The sequence below is a fragment of the Tribolium castaneum genome, chromosome 4, assembly GCF_031307605.1.
Source record: "Tribolium castaneum strain GA2 chromosome 4, icTriCast1.1, whole genome shotgun sequence".
NCBI classification, from domain to species: domain Eukaryota; kingdom Metazoa; phylum Arthropoda; class Insecta; order Coleoptera; family Tenebrionidae; genus Tribolium; species Tribolium castaneum.
The window spans coordinates 619,342-645,414 of NC_087397.1; the positions used below are offsets into that span (position 1 = coordinate 619,342).

Below are 26,073 nucleotides of genomic sequence, written 5' to 3' on the forward strand. Positions count from 1 at the left end.
TTATTTTGATTCATTTAATGAATTTTTGTGTTATTTGCTCACTACTAAGAGTTTCTCGGAATAACATCGTAAGAACGTAAAAATCAAAGAATGTAAAGTTACAAGTGTATACTTGATTACCAAGAAAATGTAAGAACGCAGAACCGAAGGATGTAAGGACAATAGAATCTGAGAATTCAGAGTTGTAAAAGATTAAAGGAATGCGAGAATATAAACCTGAAAAAGCGTACGAAATTAGTTAAGACCATAATGCCTAAAAGTTTTTTTTTTAATATTCATTGATTTTCATTCTGTTTGAATATTTTGGTGGTTCCCGAAAGCGCCTTGAGTGCGTTGGAATGGTCTCGAGTCCGGCTCTGGAACTAGACCACTGAATAAAAACTGAGACAATGGTCAATAAAAATGGCCGTGGCTGGGCGAGTTTGTGTCGGAAAAGAAAGAAAGCTAACGGTGATTGTATTGTTTATGTGTGGAGTCGATCTGATTCTTGTACCGTATCTTAGTGGTCGATCGGTCTAGTCTGGCAGGTGTGCACAAGGTGCAGGCAGTCCTGCAACTAATCTTCAAGGAATGCACACCGGATCTCCAGCAACTTTTTATTTGCAGATTTGCGGCTCGCGCGCTTCACTACACTCGCCAGATAAACAGGTTCAACTGACTTTCATTAAATTTATTTATCCGCTCCAGAGATAAACACCTAACCAGATCTAGTCCTAGACAAGTCTACCGAAACATCAAATCATTCCCCTGTCTGCCAGCAAAATTCGCTCGAAGCAGCAACACAGGTGGACTGTTTTTTCAGTTAATCAATTAAATTTTGTCAACCACATCTGCCTCTTCTTCAGCATCCTGTCATCCCTTTTTACCGACAGGTGCGTCCGCAAAATCATTAAAATTATTTATACCCCCAATAATATAACGTCATTATTGAAACGATTGTGAATTTAATTAATTGAGGCATCGGACTCGGCCCTACATGGCTATAATATGAATTATTGTTTTTATTGTTAACGTCTGCGATGATTGCTGGCCATGACAGCCTGCGATCGGAATTAATAACAGCTTTTTGTATAGACTTGTGCGTTTACCGTTGTACCCCAACGCATTTATCATGAATGAAAAGAACGCCCGTGTTGGGGCTGCCGCTCTTGAGTTCATGAAATAGAACTAATTTTTCAAGACGAAACGGATATTTGGTCCTGCGGGGCGATCAATTCATAAGTTTGCACGCCACGGGAATCAATTATTCAAGCTTTAAGCGAAAGCTAATTATTTCAATTAATTTCTATTTTTTTACTCCAGCACAGGTGATTTAACCAAAATATCGAATCAAAATATTTAGTTCTAGTGCGATGGTTTGAAAGAGCGCAAATGTTTGCCTTTATCTCAGACGATATTTTCGAAACGTTACACAGGGCATCAGCGATAAATTGAATAGCTTGCTCGATCTTTGTAGCGACTCATCAGATTATTTTCAACATTTCGAACGAAACGAGTAGTTTGAGCAAAATTGATTAAAACTTGTCAAAGCATGTTTTGTTCCACGATTTTAATTATACAATACTTGAGCAATAATTGGCATCAAATGTCTATAAAATCTGCGCCCGAAGGCCATAGTAAATTTCCTTTGACAAAAGCAAAAATTTAATCTCCCATAATACATGGCTAAGTTTTATTAAAGAAGATTCTTCATAAATGGCATTCCTTTAATGTATTTTTGATACTCGCCTTAAGGTTTTCTTTAGACGATGAAATTTGGAATTTAATAACGTTCCACACTACGTCCCCATATTAAAATAAAACCAGTGTTCTTTTATTGGCGTAAATTTATTAGAATATTTTTTCGCACATCGAATCACGTTTAGCGAAACATTTGTTAAGTTTTAAATCTTTTTGATTAAATTCTCCTCGACTACAGGCACAAGTGTATTGTGAAGAGGAAATTACTTTTATGAAGTACTCGGTAATACGTTTATATCGTCGTTGGGAACGTTTGAACTTTTACAAGACTTTTAACTTCAAAGGGAAAAAACGAAGCGACTCGGATGATCGCCGAATAAAAAATCTCGTTTCGCTACCTTTTTTATAATTAATTTCGTTATGTGGCTGATACGGTTTGGCGACACGGGAAGAAAATGTTTGCCGGGGCCTATTTAAGCCTTGAGAGGATTTGCATCAAAATCTGAGGAAAGGTTTTAGGTTTTTTCAATAGAGTTAAACAAAGGCGTTTTACTCGTGTATTGTACGTTAGAAATTTATTATTTCTAAATAATAAAAGAACTGGGAGCGCCGTTTCATTTTTAATGTCTTTCCGAAACGAAACTTTATTAAAAAGCTATTGTTGAGACGTCTTTTGATGAGTTGTTGAGAGCGTCTCACAATATAGCCACGTTAAGTATCTCTAAAAATTTCATTTCCTGAATTTACCCTATCTCCATTGTAACAAACAGAAATCACCTTTCAGTAATAACACTAGACTTTTCTAATACCTTTTCCCCGAGCCGCTTCATATTGTCCCTTCGCAGACTTAAAGTTGAATGCACCTCCGAGAAGATGGGTATTATTGGAAACAGATCGATGTCGCAGGATGTTAAAGCAGGAATGTTTTCAGTGCAGCAGCAAAGCATACCTTAGAAGAAGAGGAGCAAAATGCAGCGATGCTTTTAAATTTCATGATGGCATCTATACACCGTGTCTTTACATTCATAAAACCTGTCGCCTGTTTTAGATGTAGTTTTAATAGCGGATGTTTCAGATACATGCCTCGAAATATAATGCTCATAGTTGCTGCCGCGCAAAAACCCGGTCTCATTTCTTGGCCTGTTTTTGCCGCTGATGCGAATTATCTCGGGCCTTAATATCCGCAATCAACATAAAATAAATCTCGAGGATTGATCATTTTTCCCATTGCAGGTCGAAGCCACAACAAGTCGTTCACTTTGTTCCGGCTGGGCCAGAAGTCATCACCTGGAGTGAAAGCGTTCGCTGAGACGGGCCGCTCGGACGTCCTAGAGGAGCAAAGTCAAGGCGAAGGAGGAATTTACGATGAGTTCAACGCTCCTCCCATCACATCAGGCGTCGGCAGGACCGAAGCGGAATTCTTCGTCGATGGAAACCATTCAAGGGTGAATACAAAAGTGTCGATACGATCGCACATTTTAATTTTGCGATCTTTCTGGGCACAAGCTTAGACAATAAAGAACGCTATCTAAGTAGAGTGACGAGGACGCGTGTCCAGCGTGCTGATGCTTGATCGTGACCACGCATCTATCTCATTACCGGCCACTGCTCTTTTCTCCTCAGCTTCATTCATTGTTTATTAGCTCTACTTGTTTCCTCATGGCGACCACATTCTTCGCTTTGCCTGCCTTTTACGCGGACTTGAGAAATTCAAATAAAGGACGATCGTTTACAGAGCAAAAGGGACGATTTTTAATTATGTTGGCATAAAGTATTAATTGTTTGACAATATCGGGATGTTTGTTGTAGGTTTCGCTTATGACACGAATTATTCCATCACCAGATTGGTTTATTGGGATTGACAGCTTTGATCTGTGCGTGAACGGTAATTGGCTAGACAGCATCACAATCGAGGTAAGTGCCTAATTGACCGGTTAAACATATTTTAGGATGCCAAATGTTTTCTCCTTCCTCTCGATTTTGATTATTCAAAACATCGTTTTCTCAGTTTCTCGATCATTGATGCAATTTTCACAAAAAATATTAACGTATTTATTTTCTCTACGTGGTGTTTTTGTATGTTTATAAGAATTTTTGTAGTGTTTTCAATTTAAGACCATTAGTTGGATAAATATATTCTACTCATTTTTGGAACTTAAACGTTTATTTTATTTTGCAATTTATTTTAATCAAGTTTTTTTTGTTTTTATTAAACTAGAACGAAAAAATTACCAAAGTTGGTCGAAAATTAAAGTGTTTTTCAGTAAAAACACAATTTTTGCGTAAATCTTCTCAAAAAGTAAGTCACAGAATTATGATAAAAATGACAATATTTTTACAAGTTCTGAGCATTTAAACATGTTTTTAGACCAAAAATCAAGTTTTTCTTTCTGTTTTTATTAATCTAGAACGAGAAAATCACCAAATATTGTTGAAAATGACCAAAAATTTACGCTTTCTTAGCGTTTACTCAGCAAAAACTTAATTATTGCGCCCAATTTCTTAAAAAGTAAGCCAGTAAATCACAGAGTTATGTTAAACGTCTAAACTCGTTTTTAGATCAAAAATTTATTTTTTTCGTTTGTATTAACATAGAACAAAAAAAATACCAAATGTGTTTGAAAATGACCGAAAATTTACCTTTTTTAAGCGTTTAATCAGCAAAAACTTAGTTATTGTGTAAAATTTCTTAAAAAGTAAGTCAATAAACCACAGCATTGTGTCCAAAATGACAATATTTTTGCAAGTTCTGAGGATTTAAACACGTTTTTAAACTAGAACGAAAAAATCACCAAATTTGGTCAAAAATAACCAAAAAAATAAATTTTCTAAGTGTTTTTTCATCAGAAACTCAATTATTGCTCAAAATTTCTTAAAAAGTAAGCCAATTATGTCAGAATTATGCCAAAAAATGGCATTAATTTTTGCAAATTTTGAGGATTTAAACACGTTTTTTCCTCTACTTTTATTAATCTAGAACGAGAAAATCACCCAATGTTGTTAAAAATGACCAAAAATTTACATTTCCTTAGCGTTTATTCAGTAAAACCTTAATTATTGGGCCCAATTTAAAAAAAAATGTAACCCAATAAATCGCAGAATTTTGTCAAAAAGGACAATTTTTTTGGCAAGTTTTGAGAATTTAAACTCGTTTTAAGACCAAGAATTAAGTTTTTCTTCTTCTTTTTATTAAAGAAGAACGAAAAACTTTCCAAATTTGATCAAAATGGACCAAAAATTGACGTTTTCTGAACATTGATTCAGCAAAAACTCAGTTATCGAGCACAATTTCTTAAAAAATAAATTACAGAATTACACATTTTAGACCAAAAGTTGAGTTTTTCTTACTGTTTTTAATAAATTGGAACGAAAAAATTCTACAAATTTGGTCAAAAATATACCTTTTCTAAGCATTTATTTAGGAAAACTCAATTGTGTAAGTCAAAAAAGATAATATTTTTGCAAGTTCTGAGAATTTAAGCACGTTTTTAGAGTAAAATCAAGCTTTTCTTTCTGTTTTTATTAAACTAGGACCAAAAAATTACTTAACTTGATCGAAAATGGTCAAAAATTAACCATTTTTAAGCATTTATTTGGCAAAAACTCAATTATTATGCCAAATTTCTTCAAAAGTATAATTTTTATTCATAGTTTATAATTATTTTGAATGCCGGCAAATGTCGTGTGGACAATTATATTGGAAACACAGGAATTTTCCCCGTTGAAAGATTGTTCCTTGTAATTCTAGCAGCATTTTTAATAAGCCGGGCTGCAGTGACATTGAGATTAAATTTTTAATTCTTGTTTGTTTTCTTCAAACACTATAGCGTTAGTAATTCTCCTTGCGTTTACTTGTTCCCAGGGACATTAGATCTTGTGTAGATTAAAGGCGTAAATTACGGCGTTCACGTGTCCATTCTCTCCATCAAGCAAAAATCTCACCTAACTAGCAGCATTCTCATATTTCTCTTGATTCATCTTGGCTTTAAAATCAGTCTGTCGGTTGGGCGCAATTAAGTCCCCGTTTAGTCGCGCTCGTTGTGCGGTCTTAATTTGTCAATTAAAGTGCTTAATCCGCAGACTAAAGGGGCCCTTGTTGCTTGATGTATCGTACCTACCTCATTTGCCACTCGCTAAATTGTCACTTAGACTGCGGTTATGTTCAGGTGGATCCGATTGATGCCGGAACCGACAACGGATTCACGTTCACAGCCCCCAACTGGCCGACGGAACCGCAAGGGGAGGCCTATCGCATTACGGCCCATTACCCCGCTCATCCTGCTGGATCGTTCTTCTATCCCTATCTGAAGCGCCTGCCGCCCATCGGCACCTTTCAATTTATTAAGGTAATGTCTTAAAGGGCATACGTTCGGCAGGAAATGAACTGGAAATGTCTTTTATCGAGAGCTGTACTTGGACCTTTTCGTGATTAAAAAAGTGCTTGAGTTTTTTTGATGAATGGAAACGGTCGTTTCAGGTCAAAGAGTACGAGCTGAGCGAAGTGTTCCATCATGCCGAAGACGACCAGCGCTATGAAGTTTTAAAAATGGAGCACTTGACCCAAAACAGCATAAACGTTTTAAACGGAAACAGCGATATTGAGACAGCAATCGAAGAAGAACGCGAAGAACAGGAAATTCATCAGCGTGTTCGACCTCGACCCCGTCCATATAAACAATTCCTTCTATCGACATCCACGACTACTAGTGCCACTTCGAGAGCCTCATCTGATCCCGATAGATCACTCAACAGCATGTAAGGCTGCAGAATAATATTTTGCTTTCGAAAAACCGATCTAACAATATAAATACGCGCGGCAAAAAATTACAAAACGTTTACCGGCGCTTTTGTAAATAGGAATGTGTTTGCTGATGAAACAACAACAGAAAATGCCAAACGATTGGCGCATTTAAATCGATCATTACGCAAATGGCGCGTCTTGTTATTGCATTCGCAAAAAATACTTTAAACTAATTTCAACCAAATTGTACATGTTCTCACATTTCGAACCACTAAGGACTTGAATACTTAAAAGATCATTGAGTACCAAATCCGGACAGTATAATGGATGTGCAACAACCTTGCATTTGCATTCTACAATGCTGGTGCTGACATTTAAGAGACGTTTTTTACATCCATCTTCAGTCCAAGCTACGTAATTTCTGTTCCTTAGTTAAAATAAAACTTACTACGGAGTTTTGGTCGTGTATTGAATTTTGCCAATAAATATACAAAAACATAACTAGTTTTTTTTTTCTTTTCAAGTTTCATGAAATTTCAAGAATTCATGAAATTAACCCAAAAAAAATTTCCACAAGATTTATATAAATAAATTGACAGAAAATGCTATTTTTAAGTGCTAGAACAAAAAAATTGGCAAGATATGTCGGAAATGACTAAAAATTTACCTTTTCTAAGCCTTTATTCAGCATAAATTCAATTATTGCGCACAGTTTCGTAAAAAATAAGTCAATAAATCATAGAATTATAGCAAAAATGACATTATTTTTGCAAGTTCTGAACATTTAAACACGTTTTTAATCCAAAAATCAAGTTTCTCTTCTTATTTTTATTAAACTAGAACGAACGAAAAAATCACCAAATTTAGTCAATAATGACCAAAAATTTACGTTTTCTAAGCGTTTAATTCAGCAAAAAGTAAATTATAACTCAAAATTTCTTAAAAGTAAGTCAATAAATTACAGAATTATGTCAAAAATTACATAATTTTTGCAAATTTTGAGTATTTAAACATGTTTTTAGACCAAAAAACACGTTTTTTTCCTGTTTTTATTAAACTAGAACGAATAAAATCACCAAATTTGATCAATAATGAGCAATAATTACATTTTTTAAGCCTTTAATCAGCAAAAACTGAATTATTGCGCAAGATTTCTTAAAAAGTAAGTCACAGAATTATGTCAAAAGTGACATAATTTTTGCAAATTCACCAAATTTGCTCGAAAATAACCAATAATTTATCTTTTCTAAGCGTTTATTCAGCTAAAACTTAATTTTGCACAAAATTTCTTAAAAAGTAAGTCATTAAATCACAGAATTACGTCAAAAATTACATAATTACAAAATTTTTACATAATAAAAATCAGTTTTTTTTCTGTTTTTAAAAACCTAGAACGAAAAAAACACGAATGTGGTCGAAAATTTATCTTTTCTATGCGTTTATTCAGCAAAAACATAATTATTGCGCAAAATTTCTTACAAAGAAAGCCAATAAATTACAGAATTATGTCAAATATGTCCCTATTTTAGCAAGTTCTGAGGAATTAAACTCGTTTTTAGACCAAAAATTGAGTTTTTCTTCTTAAACTAGAACGAAAAAATCACTTAATTTGGTTGAAAATGACCAAACATTTATTTTTTCTAAGCATTTATTTACCAAAAACTCAATTATTGCGCAAAATTTCTTAAAAGGCAAGCGAATAAATTTTAGAATTCTGTCAAAAATGACATAATTTTTGCAAGTTCTGAGGATTTAAACTCGTTTTTAGACAAAAAAAAATCACGTTTTTTTCTTGTTTTTATTAATTTAGAACGAATAAATCACCAAATGTGCTCGAATATAACCAATAATTTATCTTTTTTAAGCGTTTATTCAGCAAAAACTCGATAATTGCTTAAAACTTTTTAAAAATTAAGCTTAAAAATGAAGCCAACAAGTCACAGAATTATATAAAAAATGACATTATTTTGCAAGTTCTGAAGACTTAAACACTTTTTTTTGTTTAAAATTCAAGTTTTTCCCTATTTTATTGATTTAGGACGAAAAAAATCACCAAATTTGGTCGAAAATAAACAAAAATTTCGTTTTCTAAGCGTTTATTCAGCAAAAAGTAAATTATAACTCAAAATTTCATAAAAAGTAAGTCAATAAATTACAGAATTATGTCAAAAATTAAATTCTAAGTTTTTAAACATGTTTTTAGACCAGTTTTTTTTCCTGTTTTTATTAAACTAGAACGAATAAAACACGAAACTGTAGGAATCAATGTAGGAATTAAGGAAAAAAAGGGTTACCTACAGTGGATTTTTTTGTTAAATGGGTACTTTTCGGAGTTTTTTTGGTCAATACTGAATATTTTTTTAATGATCCACGTCAGCATTTGTGGTATATCTAAAATACGATTTGCTAAAGCAGTCTTTCCTTCGAAGAAAAATCTATAAAACATTTTGTGTAGGTATCTGAAATATTAATTTGCTTTCCATTTCCAGCAACGAACGAGACGACTCTGTGACATCCCCTTCGATTCCCGCCGTGGTCCCTCGAGGGGACAAAGACGCCATCATAAACAGCATCGCCGATTCATATCTCAGTCATTCGAAGGACCACCACCATAAAAAGTACCGCAAGCCTCGGAAGAACATCAGGAAATACCGTGAGTGTTTGGTGCGCATTTCGCGGACTCCTTGCAGCCGCTTGCTTTCGCAGGTCCGCCGCGGGACTGCCGCGTGAGCGAATGGTCTCCGTGGAGCGCGTGCAGCAAATCCTGCGGAATCGGCGAGATGCAGCGTCGCCGGGAGGTGCTAAAGCACGCCAGACGCGGCGGCCGCCTGTGTCCGCCCTTAGTCGAGACCAAATGGTGCGGATCGGCGCGCTCCTGCAACAAGGAGTACTTCAAGTTTTAGGGCAGCGCGGGCCCTTCCTGGGAGGGAGTTGTGCATTGATTGGGGCACACCTCAGTGTTCAGTGCTCGCGCCTATGAACTGCCATTGGAGACACTCAATGTTTGTGATCAACTCTCAGGGTTCACTTGTTGAACTCTAGCGCGGACTGTACCCAAAGATTGTTTGGATACATGCAGCAATTTTGTAAGTATTTTTAACGATAATAATTATTTTTAAGAAGAGACAATCGATATTTACTGACATCCAAAATGATCGAACGCCCATTTTGAGGAAACAAGACGTCCTTATACAGTTTTCAGTCAGACTTCGTTTACAATAATAGGGTTACGTGTAGGTACTTGTACTTTTTTCAAGGAGATTGTGTAAAGTTTCTTACATAATTTTGTGTGTGATACGCCGTTTTGCTAATTTTTAAGGATAACTCGCTAAATTATTTAGAAATTTGTAAATATAACTATAGGTACAAAGCCGTAGCTGTTAGAAAAGAAATGTCAATGAAATTTCTATCAAAAATTTGTAATAAGAACTGTTGATTTTTACTTTTTAATGTCAATATCATTCAGCCAGGAATGGTCGCTCAGCGTCAAACCAAACATGACTTCTACAACTAGGCATAGGATAATTTTGTATCACATAAGTTGTATGTATGTATAATTGTACTAATATTATAATTTTTAGTTACTTGTCATGCTCATATGTATTCAATAAAACAATAAACGTTATATTTACATAAATAATGACTCACTATTTTAATCACCATTAATCCCACCACACTCATATTTGCATAATTATGCAGCCGCACTCGAAAGTCTCCCCTAAATAGAACTGATTTAGAAAATTAAACCATAAACACACAAAGTGATTAGTAAATAATTTAATCAACAAATTGAAACTACGTACATATCGGTCCCGGATTCATGAACATATTTTCCAAACATGACGTGAAAGAGGGAAATTAAAAGGCTTTGAAGCTGCAAAAATAAGTTAATTAAAGCAACTGCATGGTCTGGTAATTACTGGAGTAATTAAGTACGTACTGGATGTTAATCAAAAAATAGTTAACACGAGCACACTTACTCAAAAGTTCGTTAAAAATATGAAACAACTTGTTACGTCCAAACCCCACATTAGGATTTCTAATAATTTGTATACAGCCACAAACACTTTGAAAATATTTTCATTGAGCAGGACCTAAGAGATTATGCTTGTGTACAAATTTTTAGATTTTCAGACACATGAGTAGAAAACTTAAACACCTTTTGTGTTTACACCAACGCTGTAAGCTGCCTATCTTTGGAGATATTTTATTTCACATTTCTCTCATCCATCCGAATTGGGGTGACAGCTTCTGTTCTTATTTCAGTATTCATTTGCTTCCTGTATTTGAAGCCGCACGTTTCTGACACTTTTCAGAACGCATCCTGTGTTTTTCTTTCATTTTAATTAGATATTTCCTAGTGCGATTTCGCTATCAGTTTTGTGGAACACTTACCGCCGGGTCCTTCTTATGTTTATGATTCTCGAACCGTCTCTTCGTATTGGAACATCTTCTTCAGACTTCCCTTTTCCTTTTCCGTCATTTTCAGTGCTTGACAGCAGGGAAACTTTTATAGTAATCCGAGGCTTTTATCACGGCCCTTTTTTACCTTTTTAGTTTATGACTTGGTTTCGTAACCCTTAGAAGAAGCGTTCCACTCATGCATTATGCACGATCGGAAACTAGACCCACTTATTATTAACAGACGCTTTGTACACATTATTGAAATAAACGTGCCGGGAAATATAAATTTGTCCTTTTAATATGAATGGGATTCCGAAAGTTCCGTAATTGGGAAGTTTGCGACAATAGCGTCTGGTCGTTTTGCACATGTGGACAATTTATGTAAAGTTTGTTTGCATAAATAAACTTGAGTTAAAATGGAGCAATTCTGGCAACAAGTTAAATCTCTTAATGCTGCTGTTTGCGTGTTGTATTGCCGAAAGTTGCCCAAATCCAGCTATTTATAATTCATCGAAGTTAAAGAAACCCTAATCTTTAAGTAATTGAAGTTTGGTCTCAAAATCCAATTAGTGAAGTTAATTACGTGTGATAATCAATACAATTTGGTAAGAAATGGAAATCTTTTCCGTGACCTTTATCGTTTGTGTTTAATGTCTTGTGACGCGGAGGGTGCTGACAACAAATTAGCCGTCGAAGAGAAACAATGAATGCTCATTTGAAAAGTTTAAAAAGCTTTTTTAGTCAGTGATTTATGTTCTTTCTAATGGTTAAGCTGTCGCTCTAATTGAATACTGTTTTTGTTGTCTGGAATTAGCATTTCCAGCTGGATTTCAGATAAATTGGGACAGAGAAGGGCTAATTGATTCATTATCGATAATTGGCAGAGTCTCGTAACGAAATAAACAAAGTCGTTCGCATTTATTCAATAAAAATCAGCGGAAAATATAAAGGGACAATCAGCCTTTGTTTCGGGAAGTCTTTCAATTTTAAAACTATCACAGGCTCTGCGTTAAGGCAGTCGAGTGAAACCGAAAGCGAATGAGAAAAATCGTTGGAAAAACGTTAGCGTGTAAAATAAATCGAATCACAGTAAATTCTTTTACACTCAACCGTAAATGATCTATCTACCTTTCCTCGATACGCACTTAAATTTAAATTGAAAAGTGCCGGAAAATGTAAATAATTGTTTTCGCAGGGCGGCTTTGTTGATCGTAAAAACAAAATCTGAGCAACGCTTGAGGACATCTAATAAAAACAAGAGAAGTAAAGAACGAGGTGCTGTTTTGCTCCAATTGCCTGTTTTTAAGTAAAAGGTTTAGGGATTTCATACTTGAACAAAGTTGAGCTTCTGTGTTATGATCTATTTCGAAAAAGTTCAAGTATCGTGTTTGCCGGCTGATTTGTCATGCAAATTACTTTTCCCTTCATTAAATTAATTGTATTTGGATGGCAAAAGAAAATTATTCGCTGGAGGTAATTCATTTTTCATCCCTCAAAGCTCAATGCTGTCATGGCGGAATTACAGGAGATGGATTGAACTGCAGTACATTAATCTACTAAAAGAAAGATGCTTTGCGTTTTGAGTTCCGCATTTGATAAATTTAATTAAAATCGTTGTTTCGCAAACACTTCCGGCCAAATTGGCGGACCTTCGACCAGATGGTAATCGTTTCTTGCGAAAAACCTTTGTATTGTGCGACACTTTGTTACTTCCCCTATCAAGAGCAACCTCATCCTGATCGCACCCTTGAGAACGTAGCGCATTCAATTCGAGATATTCCAGTTTGCTTATATATGTTGATGTTTCTGTGGAGACTTGCAAATTATTCTGCTGCGAGATAAGAGAACATCTTGAACTTAAGACGCGTGAATTGCTCGCAATCCGATTATTTCGCTTTTTTGCCGCACAACTTTTGTATAACAGTGGGGATTATTGGCTGTGTCCTCGCAACGAATGCTAATTTTCAAAAAATTATAAGGTTTGGTCATATACAGGGTGTCCGTTTTTTTGAATTGTTAAGAAAAATAAATTTTTGTAATTTTTGTTTTTAGTTTTTTACACGAAACCTAAAAGAACTAGACATTTTTAAGTTGTCATTTTTTTTACAAGAAATCTAAATCTGTCATTGCCTTTTCCAATGCCTTCTTGATGTCAGAGTTACAACACTCAACTTTGTTTTTTTTATGGACGTCATATTTGACACTTGAATTTTTAAACAAATCTAGTTTGTTTAAAAACAAAAGAGTTGGCGTTTTTTCCAAAGCACTCTTCGCAAAAATGCTTTTTTCTCCATTTTGATGAGCATGTAAGATTCAAACATATGATGTGATACATCGTTGTAATCAGGAATAAAAACACTTTTCAAAAATACAAACACCGAATATGACTTCTATAAGAAAAATCATAGTTGAATGTTATAACTCTGACCTCAAGAACGTCTTGGAAAATACGATAACAGATTTAGATTCCTTGTAAAAAAGTGCCTAGAAGGTCCTAGTTAAAAACGTCTAGTTCTTTTGGTTTTTACTCGAAAAAATTAAAACGAAAATTACAAATTTCCGTTCTTTTTCCAGCAATTCTCAAACTAAAAAATAATTATTCAGCACAAAATTGCCTTAATTTAACCAACCTTGTACCACTTTAACAACTGAGATCCCCATGGTGGACTTCGAAAAATGGATACTCTGTATATTTAAATTCAATCCCTATTGATCTCTTGTGCCATTCTTGTGAATTACAAATTCTCACGCAAATTAGGCGCCTATTATCATCAATTATGCAGCACGTTCTTCTGCCTTGAGCCAGAATCGGATAACATCCATTTTCTTTCAAGTCAAATTTTTATAATTAAGACCAAGACTAGTCGTTTTCTGCTTAAAAAATTATGACTTTGTCGTCTTTATCAATTTTTGATAATCAGTAAATTGATGTGACGTGAAAATTCTGTTTCAATTCTGCCCACCTTTATTAAATTTTAAATAATAAAATTCTTTGATCAAAGATTAATTACTGTAATCAACCCCACCTGGAGTTGTATAAAATCTACGCCGATTAAAAATTACTGCAGTTACGGGCAAATGGCTCCTAATAAGAGTAGTAAGAAAGACTTTCTCGACATGTGTCGAAAATATATGCACGGGAGCGGCTTAGGACCCACAAGTCCAAAAATTAAGCGGTTTATCTCCCTATGGTTGTTGTTTCCTGTAAGCTTGCTTTTGGACGTTTTGGTGATTTATGATTTTCATTTTCTGGATAATGATATTTTCAAAACAGCAGAGTTACTTGAATCGGTCTCCTCTTTTGGACAAGTACACAAACATTTGTGTTTTCATTCATTTATTAATTTTTTCTAGCTCCCAATTCGTAAATTCATTCTAACTTATCATTCAAAATTAATCCAAAATCTGCTCGAGGATCGAAAAAAATTTTGGTCGTACGAAATGTTTGGTGAAACATATGGAAAGTTTCTTCGCCGCAAAATGGTCCTAGCTACGAGACTAATCCAAACGATGATTTTTTTTGGGGCTTCTGTTGCCACGTTAATGTTTGTTTCGACTTTAGCCGACGACCGGAAAACAGTTCCTTTGGAATGTTGGATTCCTGAGTTTAAACACTCGACTCATGTGGTACTTGTAATGCAGTTTTGTTCCTTGTGTGAGATTATTTATCTCGTTGGTGCCGTTGACTGTTTGTACGTTTTAACGTGCGTTGATATTAAAATACAATTTCTGCTTTTGCAAAAGAAACTGAAAACGATTCAAGTTGGAGTTAAACCCATGGAAGAGTGTTTGAACGAATTGACCATTTGCGTGAAACATCACAATTTGCTGTTGAGGTGTGTTAAAAAAATTAAATACGAGTTATTACAATTTTTCCAGGAGTCACAAGAGTCTGAACCGGATTTTTTCCGAATACTTTTTTGTCCAGTACTTTGTGAGCGTTCTAGCTGCTTGTGTCCAACTTTACATCCTGATGTACATGTAAATATTTAATTAAAAAAAGTGGGACCAAAAAATTAGATTAAAATTTTTCCAGAACTGCGAGTCTCGAGGATATTATGAAGAGCATTGTTTACTTGTCTGCTGTAGTTTTCCAAGTTGCGATTTTTTTCATGCCTGCGAGCGACATCGAGGAAGAGGTTTGTCGGAAAAACTAGCTTAGTTTTGCATTTGCATCGATTGGTTGTTTCCCGAAATTGTGTTTGTACTCGGGCTTGTTAACTCCTTCCTCTCGTTAATGTTGCCAACATCCTCTGCAAACTACATTTCCATGTGCCTTTGTCTAACACTCGTTTGTCATAAATGTTTGCTCGGATCACTATCGGCCCAACTTGCTCCACTCAAGACACTCTAACTCCGATTCCGAGCTTGCTCTCACCGACCCTTCCAACTTTAAGGCTTGCATTAAATCTTAATTAGGCGAGATAGCCGCTGCTTATTTTCCTAATTAGAAAAAATATTAACTCGCTTTGAATTCAATCCCTTTTGAAAATTTTCAGGCTGAACAATTTGCTGTTGAAATTTATAACGTCAATTGGGAATGTACCAGTGGAACAAAATTCCGTAAACAACTCTTGTTTATGTTGATGAAGGCCCAAAAACCCTTATACATGCTGGGCGGCGGAATGATTCATGCCAACCGGAACGAATATATTGTGGTAATGTGTTTGTCTAAGCGCCTAATTGATTGTATTTTAAAGGTAATCTTTTAGTTATTCAGACTCGCTTTCTCCATTTCTACGTTATTGGGAGGAATGAACGAAAATGGAAGGACCGATAAATAATGCAAGAGGCGACACTAAATTCGACATTCTTTTATTACACCACACGAAAATACAGTTTACATAAGCTTTTTAGTTGATATAACAATATTTACATTAGCACAGACCGGATTTTAGGAAACTTTTCCGACAGGCAATTTTTAAGGGCATTTCGAAAATTTGAAATAAATTTGTTTTGTTCAAAATGGTAATATTTTTATTTTTTCTAAATTCCTAAATTAATTAATTGTATCCAAAATAAGTTTTTAACAATCTATAGTTGTCTTTGACTGTCCTAAATAAAAGAAGATACTTTTCCCAATTTTTTTAATAGTACGTCGTGTATTTATTTTGAAAATAATTGAAACACCAACTCTTTCAGTCACTTAGATTAACAGAATTTTAATCTTTCACTTTTTAAGTTTTTTGGCTTTTCATGCCTTTAGTTTTTCATTCAATTTATTAGTTTTTTTCCAGTTCTATAGATTTTTCTGTTTCTCAGTTATTCAGTCGCTTAGTTCTTTTGATTTTCTTAATATTTTTTAGTTTTTGGTGTTTTTTTTTTAGTTTCTCAGCGTTCAGTTCAGTTTTCGAACTTTTTATTTTTTTAAATATTCATACTCTAATTTTATATTAAATTCTTTTTTTTTTAATTTTAATTTTAAACAATTATTGTAGCAGCCTTGATTTTGTAATAAAAAAAACTTACGTAGAAGTGTCAAAATTGCAGTGTTCACCAATCTTTAATATTGATTTAAATAATTTATTTAATTTAATTATTATTATAATTTCTTATTTGTTTTCACTGTATATTTATGTATATTTTCAGTCACTACAGTGAGCATTTAAAACATGAGTTATGTTTTTATATAAACAATCTAATAATTTTTGGAAGTAAAAATAAAAAATCCCTCGGTTTCTAAAGATCCCAGCCTTAAGCCCAAACGAGTTAAAAACTGTGCCTTTTTTTGTTTTATTTGTTGCCACGTACAAAACGGTAAGTAAAATAGTTTAAGTTCTGCTTGATTTTGCCCATTCACAGTCGGCATATTCACACAAACGTCTCCTTTGAAGGTGTTAATTCATTAATTTTTCCTGCATGAGTGATTCCCGCGGTCGTTATCCCCAGTGTCAACAATCATCATAATGCGCCCCTAACTCAGCTCGGAAGTTATATTAGGGCCATATTGTTCTCCATTGTAGAGCCCAACTTAGTCAGTTACCCAAATTTCTTATCGTCAAGTTTACGCCACGACATTTAATTTTTCTCAAGGAAAATATTACGATGGTGTTGTCGTCCAACCCTTCTAAAATTAAACGACATTAACCCACATTAGACACGCTAGTGGCCAGTGAGCTCTCCCTCGAGCGTCTCAATAGTGAATTTCAGTGCAGGTTGATTTCCCTTGTGAAATCGGCGTACACATTCGTGTCCATCCCTTCAGTCTGGATGCAGACAGCGATCAAATCCGTTTTGGGTTCACTTAAATTTGCTCGAATGCCTCTGCTATCTATGCACGCACATCCGCTTTGATTGATCTCGGTCACAGTTGATGTGTAAATGTAAACACGCCGACTTAATGTTGATATATGGGCTCCAGGAGGCATTGTGTGCACAAGTCAAAGATATCGCCGCCGAAGGGAAATATTGTAGATAATTTCAAGCCGGGTTTTATTTAACACGTGTTTTTTCTCCCCGGGGAAGCTGTTAGATTAATGAAATATCAAGAAGCACGTTCTTTGAACATTCGACATTAATAAAATTGTGAGGGTCCACAGAACGCGGCTAATTTCCCACAATTATCTCCGAATCTAGCGAAAAGTTTCACAAGTTGGTACGAGCGAACATAATCTATCATATTTGTCGCGCTTACAATATAATTATTTGGGAGTAAATCCTCCTCGGCTGTAGGGTGTCACGGACGAACAATCTGACTCGTGTTGATAAAGGCATTAGTGGAATGTGCATTATCACACCAAGAGAGTATAATAGTAAAAGTTTGGGATTGGTGTTTATGTGTATTAAAAATTTCTTGTGCTTGGTTGCTAATCCAATCCGCAGGGATCCATACCTCGGCGATAAATTCGCGCAAGTTTTCATTAAACCAAGCTATTAACATAACAAACAATCTGGCAAAAAGTGCGGTAATGGTGTGTCATAACTCCCCGTCATGCTTTATTTGAAATTATATGTGACGGTGTAGCAAGTTAAATGTCGTAACTAACGTTGATACATGGTCTTGCACTTAGTAAACCGCAGGACATTAGTGAATAGCTCAGTTGGTCCACCCACATATGTTGCATACGTGTAGACTGGAGCGTCTGTAATTTCCCCTTGTTGGTTCGGCGGGATGTTTGTGTTCAACTACTCCATGCAAATATTACCTAGTCTACACACATTTTCCGCCAGAAACACACAAAGAACAAACTATTCGTGTCACATACGTTGTCTTAGCAGACACTGATTAAAACCCTCGCAAATAATACGAGACTTAGTTTACTTTATTCCAGAAAATTATATTCTAAAGTCTTCGGCAAAAACTGTGCTGAAGTTTCCATTATTACGACACGTGAGCCAATGTTGAAAAAACTTAATGCAATGGAAGCGCAGAAATCGGATATTCCAAATTCCTGCAGCTATTTTATTGTTATACAGCCTGTTCCGTCTAAAGCCGACATTAAAAGTCTCTATCAACTGTCTTTTTTTTTCACGCGTTTTTGGATTAGTTGAGTTATTTTAAGGCCAGCTTTCCCTATACAGGTTTAACCGTTTTCGAGATATTTAAGATTTTTGGAAAATTTTTGGATTTGCACCTGTCACTTAAAAAATCGGTAACTCTCTTAGTTTTAGAGATTTCGAAATTATTTTTGGAGAATTAAAAGAGAAAGCCTATATTTGTTCTCCAATGTGTTCAAAATTGTAAAAGAAGTTAATGGACCAAAAAAATTTAGTGTTAAGTTTGGACAACTTCAAGTACCCATAACTTGATTTTTTCAAATGGGATGTTCTAATTTTTTTTACTAGATGGAGGAGAATTTTTTTCTGCATCGATCTGTATTAACATTCCCTATACCTATCTGTGATAATTTTCAAGTTATATGAAAATTTCTTATTAACCACAGCTATTTTTACATAGTTTACCATAAAATTTTTTTTTTGATTAAACAACGACATTCTGTCCTGTAAAAACAAAATAAATTCATTTAAAAAACTTTAATTTCTCACATTTTTTTGTAACTTATTTAGACGGAATATTCTGTATATATTTTTCCTGTTGTTGTTTAATTTCTCCATTTAGTTAGGTACAGGTAACTTAATTTAAAATCAGGCCCGTTGAGTGAGTTTGTTTTACGAATGTCCATAGTTTTCGTATTTGCGATTCAAAAAAGGGTCGGCGCTTGAACTCATCGGACTGAAGCGCCGCGGCTTTGGGAAACATTTTAAAATAGATTTAATTTCAATTTTGCATTGTCATGCAAAATAATTCCATCAGAATAGCGTGAAGCAGCCGTTCTGTCAAAGCACTTCATTAAATTTGGATCACATAAAAGAGATTCCATTCCGACTTTATGACGACACACTTGCCAACCCTTCGAATAAACATTTTGGATTCGTATTATTATTTGTGGTTTTCATTTGGCGAGAGACACATTCAGAATGTCGGTGTATAAATTCTGATCCGAGCCAATAAGCCTATTATTTACCAAGTAATAAAAAGATGATATTTCTTCAGGAATTCTCATTGTTTTCCTGCAGGTGGCTCCGGGCTTTTCATCCCCATTTATTATGAGTAAAATTCAATATTGTAGCGGAATGCCGAGATGGTGGATGGCGGCCCATACTGGAGATACGTGATGCTCAAACTGATATGCCATCATAATTTTCGTTTTGAATTAAAACGTCAAAACGTTTTCAACGGTTTTAATTAAACCCGATATTAAGAGACAAAATTAATTCCGACTCGATTTTTATTGGCGGTCGCGCTGCATTTTCTATACTATTAATTCAGCGGTGGACAGTTTGATTAAATTTTTGACCGCAGATAAACAAAAATTCCCCATCGTCAAAGTTCCACAACGTGCAAGTTTTAATGGAAATTCTCACCCGAACTTTTCAAAACTTGTATTAACTGCCGGAGTCGTATTTTACAGTTTTTACCTGAAACGATGCATTTTATAGTAAAATTGCACTTCTCGGAGCGGAAACCTGTGAGAATCAATACAGGGAGGGGATGCACGGCGGCATACAAAGAACAGTTTAAATGGAAACAGAAGGAAATTCCATGGAGTATTCCTCCTGTTCATGTTCATGACTTAGAGTTTAATTAACGTTTCAGCTTAATCACGGAGCTTGTCAAAACTTTACACTCCAAAACGGCAGTAACGGGCCCACTCTGCAGAGATGGACACTTTTCCCTTATTATGCAAGTTTCCACCGACTTTTTGTTTATGGAAACAAGGCCCAATTGAATTATTTTAATTATTCTTCAAGCACCAAAAAAAATTCAACCCACGTCCCTTCAATTATTACACTCGCAAACGTTTTTGAATGAGGTGTGTTTAATTTATTTCGAGACGGGTTTTACCTGATGAGAGACTACATTATAAATTTAATTGATTTCGATCCATTTCCAATTTCATTTCGGAGTTTCAATATTCCTATTAGACGCGAAATTCCCTACAGAACGTTTCGATGAAGCGATACTTTGTTAGAAGCGAATCTGCCAAATTTCTAGCTAACTATTTAACGTGAACTTGTTTTGTTTGCATATTATTGTAGACGAGGCCATTCCAGGAACAATTATCGCAAACATAAGTGTTTTATTTTCACACATGAGATTTTTTTGTCCCGTCCGTCATGTGTAAACAAAAAGTAAATTAATTAGAAGTTGTTAAAAATAGTGCCTTTTGAATTAACAGAGTTTTAACACGATTGTTCAACGATAAAAATTTGTGTCCCGTCCGTCATCAGTCTTTATTTCTTTTTCCTGCTCATATTTCAAATTTTAAAAATTGTAGATTGGAAACAGTTTGACTGGTACTATGTCCCTATAAAGAAAAATTCACTTCTGCTGATACTGTTCGTAGAAACTGAAAATAATTAAAAATTTGTGCAAAGTGTCCCGTCCGTTAAAATGAAATGGCTGAATTTTTTGTCCTGTCATGGGATGTATGTGTGATTTCGTTGAGAATCGGAACGGGAATCATATGTGATTGGATAATATCTCAAAGACGTGCTATCGTCTTCGCGTGAAAGATGAACTGAAAAAGCCGAAGCTTTATGGCTCAATATAAGCGAGACCAGTTGCTGCTGATATGTCATATTTTTTACTTCTTTTATTTTGACGGCAAATCTGCTGATTCGATATTTCAGCCTTCGGAGAATCAAACTGGTGTCTGGACGAATTAATTCTGAAACGTTCCAGTAGGTCAAAAGTTTTGTAGGAAGTGCTTCCGCTCCACTAACTGTGGCCGTTTTTGTAATAGTGCAGAACCCAGACACATTAGATCTAATGAAATAATATAAAAAGTCGACGAAAAAGTTCAATTTTCTTTCGTTGTAGCCTTTAATGCAGCTTCTACATACATTAATTTTATAGTTTCGTGCTCTTTATTACGCAAACTGCCGGCAAGTTTCCAGCGAGATGCTTAACCAGCAGGAGCTGCTGAAAAATTGGCCTCGTTTACACACTAACCCCCTATTTATTTGCCAAAACCCCGGTCCTGGAGTTTAAAACTTGGCGATAATTAAACTATCGGATTTTTTCGCTTAAATCGGGAGTCAATTTGGATTTGGCGATTTCCCGGCTCTCAAAGTATCGTGTCTGGAAGAATTCTGAGCGGGAACGGTTCCAGCAATAATCGTAACCTCAAGCGACCCACGCTCGGGTCCTAATTCCTTCCCGTAATTCAATTTGCCTTTTGGTGATTTTCGCTTTGAATAAATGTTCGGCTCGCAAATCGATCATTGCGTTTTATGTGTGTTTGGGCGAAATTATTAAGCGGAAATTTGAAGAGACGCTTTTTCGACGTTGGTTAGGAAATCGAGGGATGAATCACGACTTCCTTAATTTAACTTTCGGTTTTTATTGCAACATTAATAGATACAGGAGGACGTATTTTATAGTATCAGCGAGACGCAATATACATAAATTTCACTGTGGTCTTCCACATTCCGAATAAATCTCCAAGCAAATTAAATAATCTTATCGAAACTGCTCCCACGCTAGCACAACGAAGCAGGCGTACAAACAACACTAGAAAAAGAAACTGGAGACAAAAATTGAATCTTAAACGACTCACTTACACACGACAGAAATTTTATGTTGTCTTTAATGGATCCACAACAGCCGAAGAACGATACGAGAAATGTCACTACTCCGAACGCACTGAATCGACCTCCAAGTGAAGCTGGGCCGACAGGACGAGCTTTGTGTTCGTTATTTATTAAAATAATTCCATATCCTGTGACAAGAATCGAAAGAAACTGAAAGAAAAGTTATTGGTTATTTGCCTCCGCAGACTTACCCCAAGGAAAACATTAAAAATTAGTGACATGCATCGAACAGTCGATGCTAAAACGCCCATTTTAACGTGAAATAATTTGGGTGTTACTTTGTGATTTCTTATCAGTGTCAATAGATTCAATACAGATAAGTTGTCGAGTTTGATTTGTTATCTGTTTCCTTTAACCACAAGTTCACAGTTTTGCTCAATTTTCTGACAAATATTTCCAGTGCCAACTATTACAATTATTATAGACCGGATTTTTACAAAATTAAAAACTTTATTAAAAAAAGTGAAAATTTCTAATTGTGTTGAATCTTGGGATTGATTTGTAGAGCAAAACGGTTTGTTCCAGTGAATTCAGCGGCTCATTTTCTGTATTATACCAACTTTTCACGAGATTTAAAATTTTCAATTTTTTTGCTAAAATTTCCTAAGTTATATAAATAAATACCTTCAAAGAGGTGAAAAAAAATTTTTTTTTTAAACTCACTCCAGTAAATTTTTATGGACTTCTACATGTCTTAACAATCCACAAAAGTTGTTAAAAGTCCACAAAAAGTCCATATGTTCGATTTTTTGATGTTTGATTTTTTCAATTTTCGTCGCAGTTTTTGTCGGTTTTGGGTACCCGGAACATTTCTCGAGCAATAGCTCCGGAACTATTTGAGATAACCCCATGAAGTGTATTATCGTTGGAAAGCTCTTTAAATGATCTATTTTTTTCAAAAAAGACTGTTGTTCTCCGACTAATAGTTTTCGAGCAAATTGCTGCTAAATGCAAAAATTGGTAAAATTTTAAAAAATTCATAACTAAAAAACTATTGGGAATTTGGCAATTTTCTCGATGCCAATCGATTCCCCGGATCATTTTGCATAGGTTTGGATCAAAACAGTTCCATTTTTTACAATAGTTTAGCCGTAAATGAGAAAATAAAAAAAATTAAAAAAAAGTTAACACCCCCCCCTTAAAATCGGTCAATTTTTAAAGTGTCTTAAAATCAAATAAAACCTATTCTATCTTATAGATTTTGATGTGCTCTTTACGATGGAACAAACCGTTTTCTTCTAGCTCTTTTAGTTTGGCCGTAATCGGCGTTTGAAAATTGAAAATTTTTTTGCGAGATATCGCCTTGAGTCCTATGCCATTTTGTAGAGTTTTTTATTCCGGTTATCCTCCAATTTTCCGATTCTCGATAACTCTAATAGTTTCGCCGTAATTAGCGATTGAAAATTGAAAAAAAGTGAAAATGGAAACCTTTTTTTGCGTTTTTCTCGGAAACTGTAAGACTTAGAGCAACGAACAAAAAACCATCTGATAGCGCTTAATTTTAGCTATATTTTCGTCTAAACCCGGAGCCGCTCCGGGCAACGGTTCCGGCTACAGAGGCGATCAAAGTTTTTCACTAAAAAAATTCATAAAAAAAAAACTAAAAGTCGTAGAGCATTGCGGTTTGTTCGATTGAATTCTACGGCTCATTTTACATATTATATCAATTTTTTACAAGAATTAAAAATTTAAAATTTTTTGCCGAAATTTAGGGTAGCCATTGGTCATAGTGGAAAATTTTATCCAACAAAAAAATTCATAACTCGAAAACTAAAAGTCGTAGAGCAATGCGGTTTGTTCCATTGAATTCAGCGGCTCATTTTCTGTATTATATCAACTTTTCACGAGATTTAAAATTTTCAATTTTTTTGCTAAAATTTCCTGAGTTATCCACTCCCCTTCAAAGAGGTGAAAAAAATTTTTTTTTAAACTCACTCCAGTAAATTTTTATGGACTTCTACATATCCTAACAATCCACAAGAGTTGTTAAAAGTCCACAAAAAGTTCATATGTTCGATTTTTTGATGTTTGATTTTTTCAATTTTCGTCGCAGTTTTTGTCGGTTTTGGGTACCCGGAACATTTCTCGAGCAATAGCTCCGGAACTATTTGAGATGACCCCATGAAGTGTATTATCGTTGGAAAGCTCTTTAAATGGTCTATTTTCTTCGAAAAAGACTGTTGTTCTCCGACTAATAGTTTTCGAGCAAATTGCTGCTAAATGCAAAAATTGGTAAAATTTAAAAAAATTCATAACTAAAAAACTATTGGGAATTTGGCAATTTTCTCGATGCCAATCGATTCCCCGGATCATTTTGCATAGGTATGGATCGAAACAGTTCCACTTTTTACAATAGTTTAGCCGTAAATGAGAAAATAAAAAAAATTAAAAAAAAGTTAACACCCCCCCCTTAAAATCGGTCAATTTTTAAAGTGTCTTAAAATCAAATGAAACCTATTCTATCTTATAGATTTTGATGTGCTCTTTACGACGGAACAAACCGTTTTCTTCTAGCTCTTTTAGTTTGGCCGTAATCGGCGTTTGAAAATTGAAAATTTTTTTGCGAGATATCGCCTTGAGTCCTATGCCATTTTGTAGAGTTTTTTATTCCGGTTATCCTCCAGTTTTCCGTTTCTCGATAACTCTAATAGTTTCGTCGTAATTAGCGATTGAAAATTGAAAAAAAGTGAAAATGGAAACCTTTTTTTGCGTTTTTCTCGGAAACTGTAAGACTTAGAGCAACGAACAAAAAACCATCTGATAGCGCTTAATTTTAGCTATTTTTTCGTCTAAACCCGGAGCCGCTCCGGGCAACGGTTCCGGCTACAGAGGCGATCAAAGTTTTTCACTAAAAAAATTCATAAAAAAAAAACTAAAAGTCGTAGAGCATTGCGGTTTGTTCGATTGAATTCTACGGCTCATTTTACATATTATATCAATTTTTCACAAGAATTAAAAATTTAAAATTTTTTGCCGAAATTTAGTGTCATAGTGGAAAATTTTATCCAACAAAAAAATTCATAACTCGAAAACTAAAAGTCGTAGAGCAATGCGGTTTGTTCCATTGAATTCAGCGGCTCATTTTCTGTATTATATCAACTTTTCACGAGATTTAAAATTTTCAATTTTTTTGCTAACATTTCCTGAGTTATAATACACTTCCCTTCAAAGAGGTGAAAAAAAATTTTTTTTTTAAACTCACTCTAGTAAATTTTTATGGACTTCTACATGTCTTAACAATCCACAAAAGTTGTTAAAAGTCCACAAAAAGTCCATATGTTCGATTTTTTGATGTTTGATTTTTTCAATTTTCGTCGCAGTTTTTGTCGGTTTTGGGTACCCGGAACATTTCTCGAGCAATAGCTCCGGAACTATTTGAGATAACCCCATGAAGTGTACTATCGTTGGAAAGCTCTTTAAATGATCTATTTTTTTCAAAAAAGACTGTTGTTCTCCGACTAATAGTTTTCGAGCAAATTGCTGCTAAATGCAAAAATTGGTAAAATTTTAAAAAATTCATAACTAAAAAACTATTGGGAATTTGGCAATTTTCTCGATGCCAATCGATTCCCCGGATCATTTTGCATAGGTATGGATCAAAACAGTTCCATTTTTTACAATAGTTTAGCCGTAAATGAGAAAATAAAAAAAATTAAAAAAAAGTTAACACCCCCCCCTTAAAATCGGTCAATTTTTAAAGTGTCTTAAAATCAAATAAAACCTATTCTATCTTGTAGATTTTGATGTGCTCTTTACGATGGAACAAACCGTTTTCTTCTAGCTCTTTTAGTTTGGCCGTAATCGGCGTTTGAAAATTGAAAATTTTTTTGCGAGATATCGCCTTGAGTCCTATGCCATTTTGTAGAGTTTTTTATTCCGGTTATCCTCCAATTTTCCGTTTCCCGATAACTCTAATAGTTTCGCCGTAATTAGCGATTGAAAATTGAAAAAAAGTGAAAATGGAAACCTTTTTTTGCGTTTTTCTCGGAAACTGTAAGACTTAGAGCAACGAACAAAAAACCATCTGATAGCGCTTAATTTTAGCTATTTTTTCGTCTAAACCCGGAGCCGCTCCGGGCAACGGTTCCGGCTACAGAGGCGATCAAAGTTTTTCACTAAAAAAATTCATAAAAAAAAAACTAAAAGTCGTA

At 34.8% G+C, this 26,073-nt stretch overlaps 2 protein-coding genes and 1 non-coding gene across 4 annotated transcripts in view; 2 read left to right on the plus strand and 1 right to left on the minus strand.

Moving 5' to 3' along the window:
* mspo (M-spondin) overlaps window positions 1-10,061 on the plus strand; it is a 44,942-nt gene extending 34,881 nt beyond the window's left edge. The window contains exons 2-7 of the mRNA XM_967774.5: window positions 2,914-3,125; window positions 3,490-3,594; window positions 5,847-6,026; window positions 6,158-6,435; window positions 8,911-9,074; window positions 9,128-10,061. Of these exons, the coding sequence (XP_972867.1) occupies window positions 2,914-3,125; window positions 3,490-3,594; window positions 5,847-6,026; window positions 6,158-6,435; window positions 8,911-9,074; window positions 9,128-9,324 (1,136 nt within the window). The 3' untranslated portion in view covers window positions 9,325-10,061. The remainder of the gene's footprint in view (window positions 1-2,913; window positions 3,126-3,489; window positions 3,595-5,846; window positions 6,027-6,157; window positions 6,436-8,910; window positions 9,075-9,127) is intronic.
* A 3,843-nt stretch (window positions 10,062-13,904) lies between these two features.
* LOC103312204 (odorant receptor 7a) lies at window positions 13,905-15,951 on the plus strand. Of its 2 annotated transcripts, none has more exons than XM_015977400.2 (6): window positions 13,905-14,134; window positions 14,180-14,661; window positions 14,705-14,800; window positions 14,862-14,964; window positions 15,325-15,483; window positions 15,538-15,951. In XM_015977400.2, exons 1-6 carry the CDS (start codon window positions 13,943-13,945, stop codon window positions 15,607-15,609), a joined length of 1,104 nt encoding a protein of 367 aa, XP_015832886.1. In that variant the 5' UTR covers window positions 13,905-13,942; the 3' UTR covers window positions 15,610-15,951. The 2 variants fall into 2 exon arrangements, with proteins under 2 accessions (XP_015832886.1, XP_008190484.2); XM_008192262.3 differs by having other exon boundaries at window positions 14,705-14,806; window positions 15,538-15,949.
* Window positions 15,952-21,652: 5,701 nt separating this feature from the next.
* On the minus strand, window positions 21,653-22,312 carry LOC103312196 (uncharacterized). Its single transcript, XR_010333712.1, has 3 exons — window positions 22,114-22,312; window positions 21,893-22,072; window positions 21,653-21,842 (listed from the first exon to the last, which is right to left on the minus strand). It is a non-coding gene; the product is annotated as an uncharacterized LOC103312196 (transcript).
* Window positions 22,313-26,073: the final 3,761 nt, after the last annotated feature.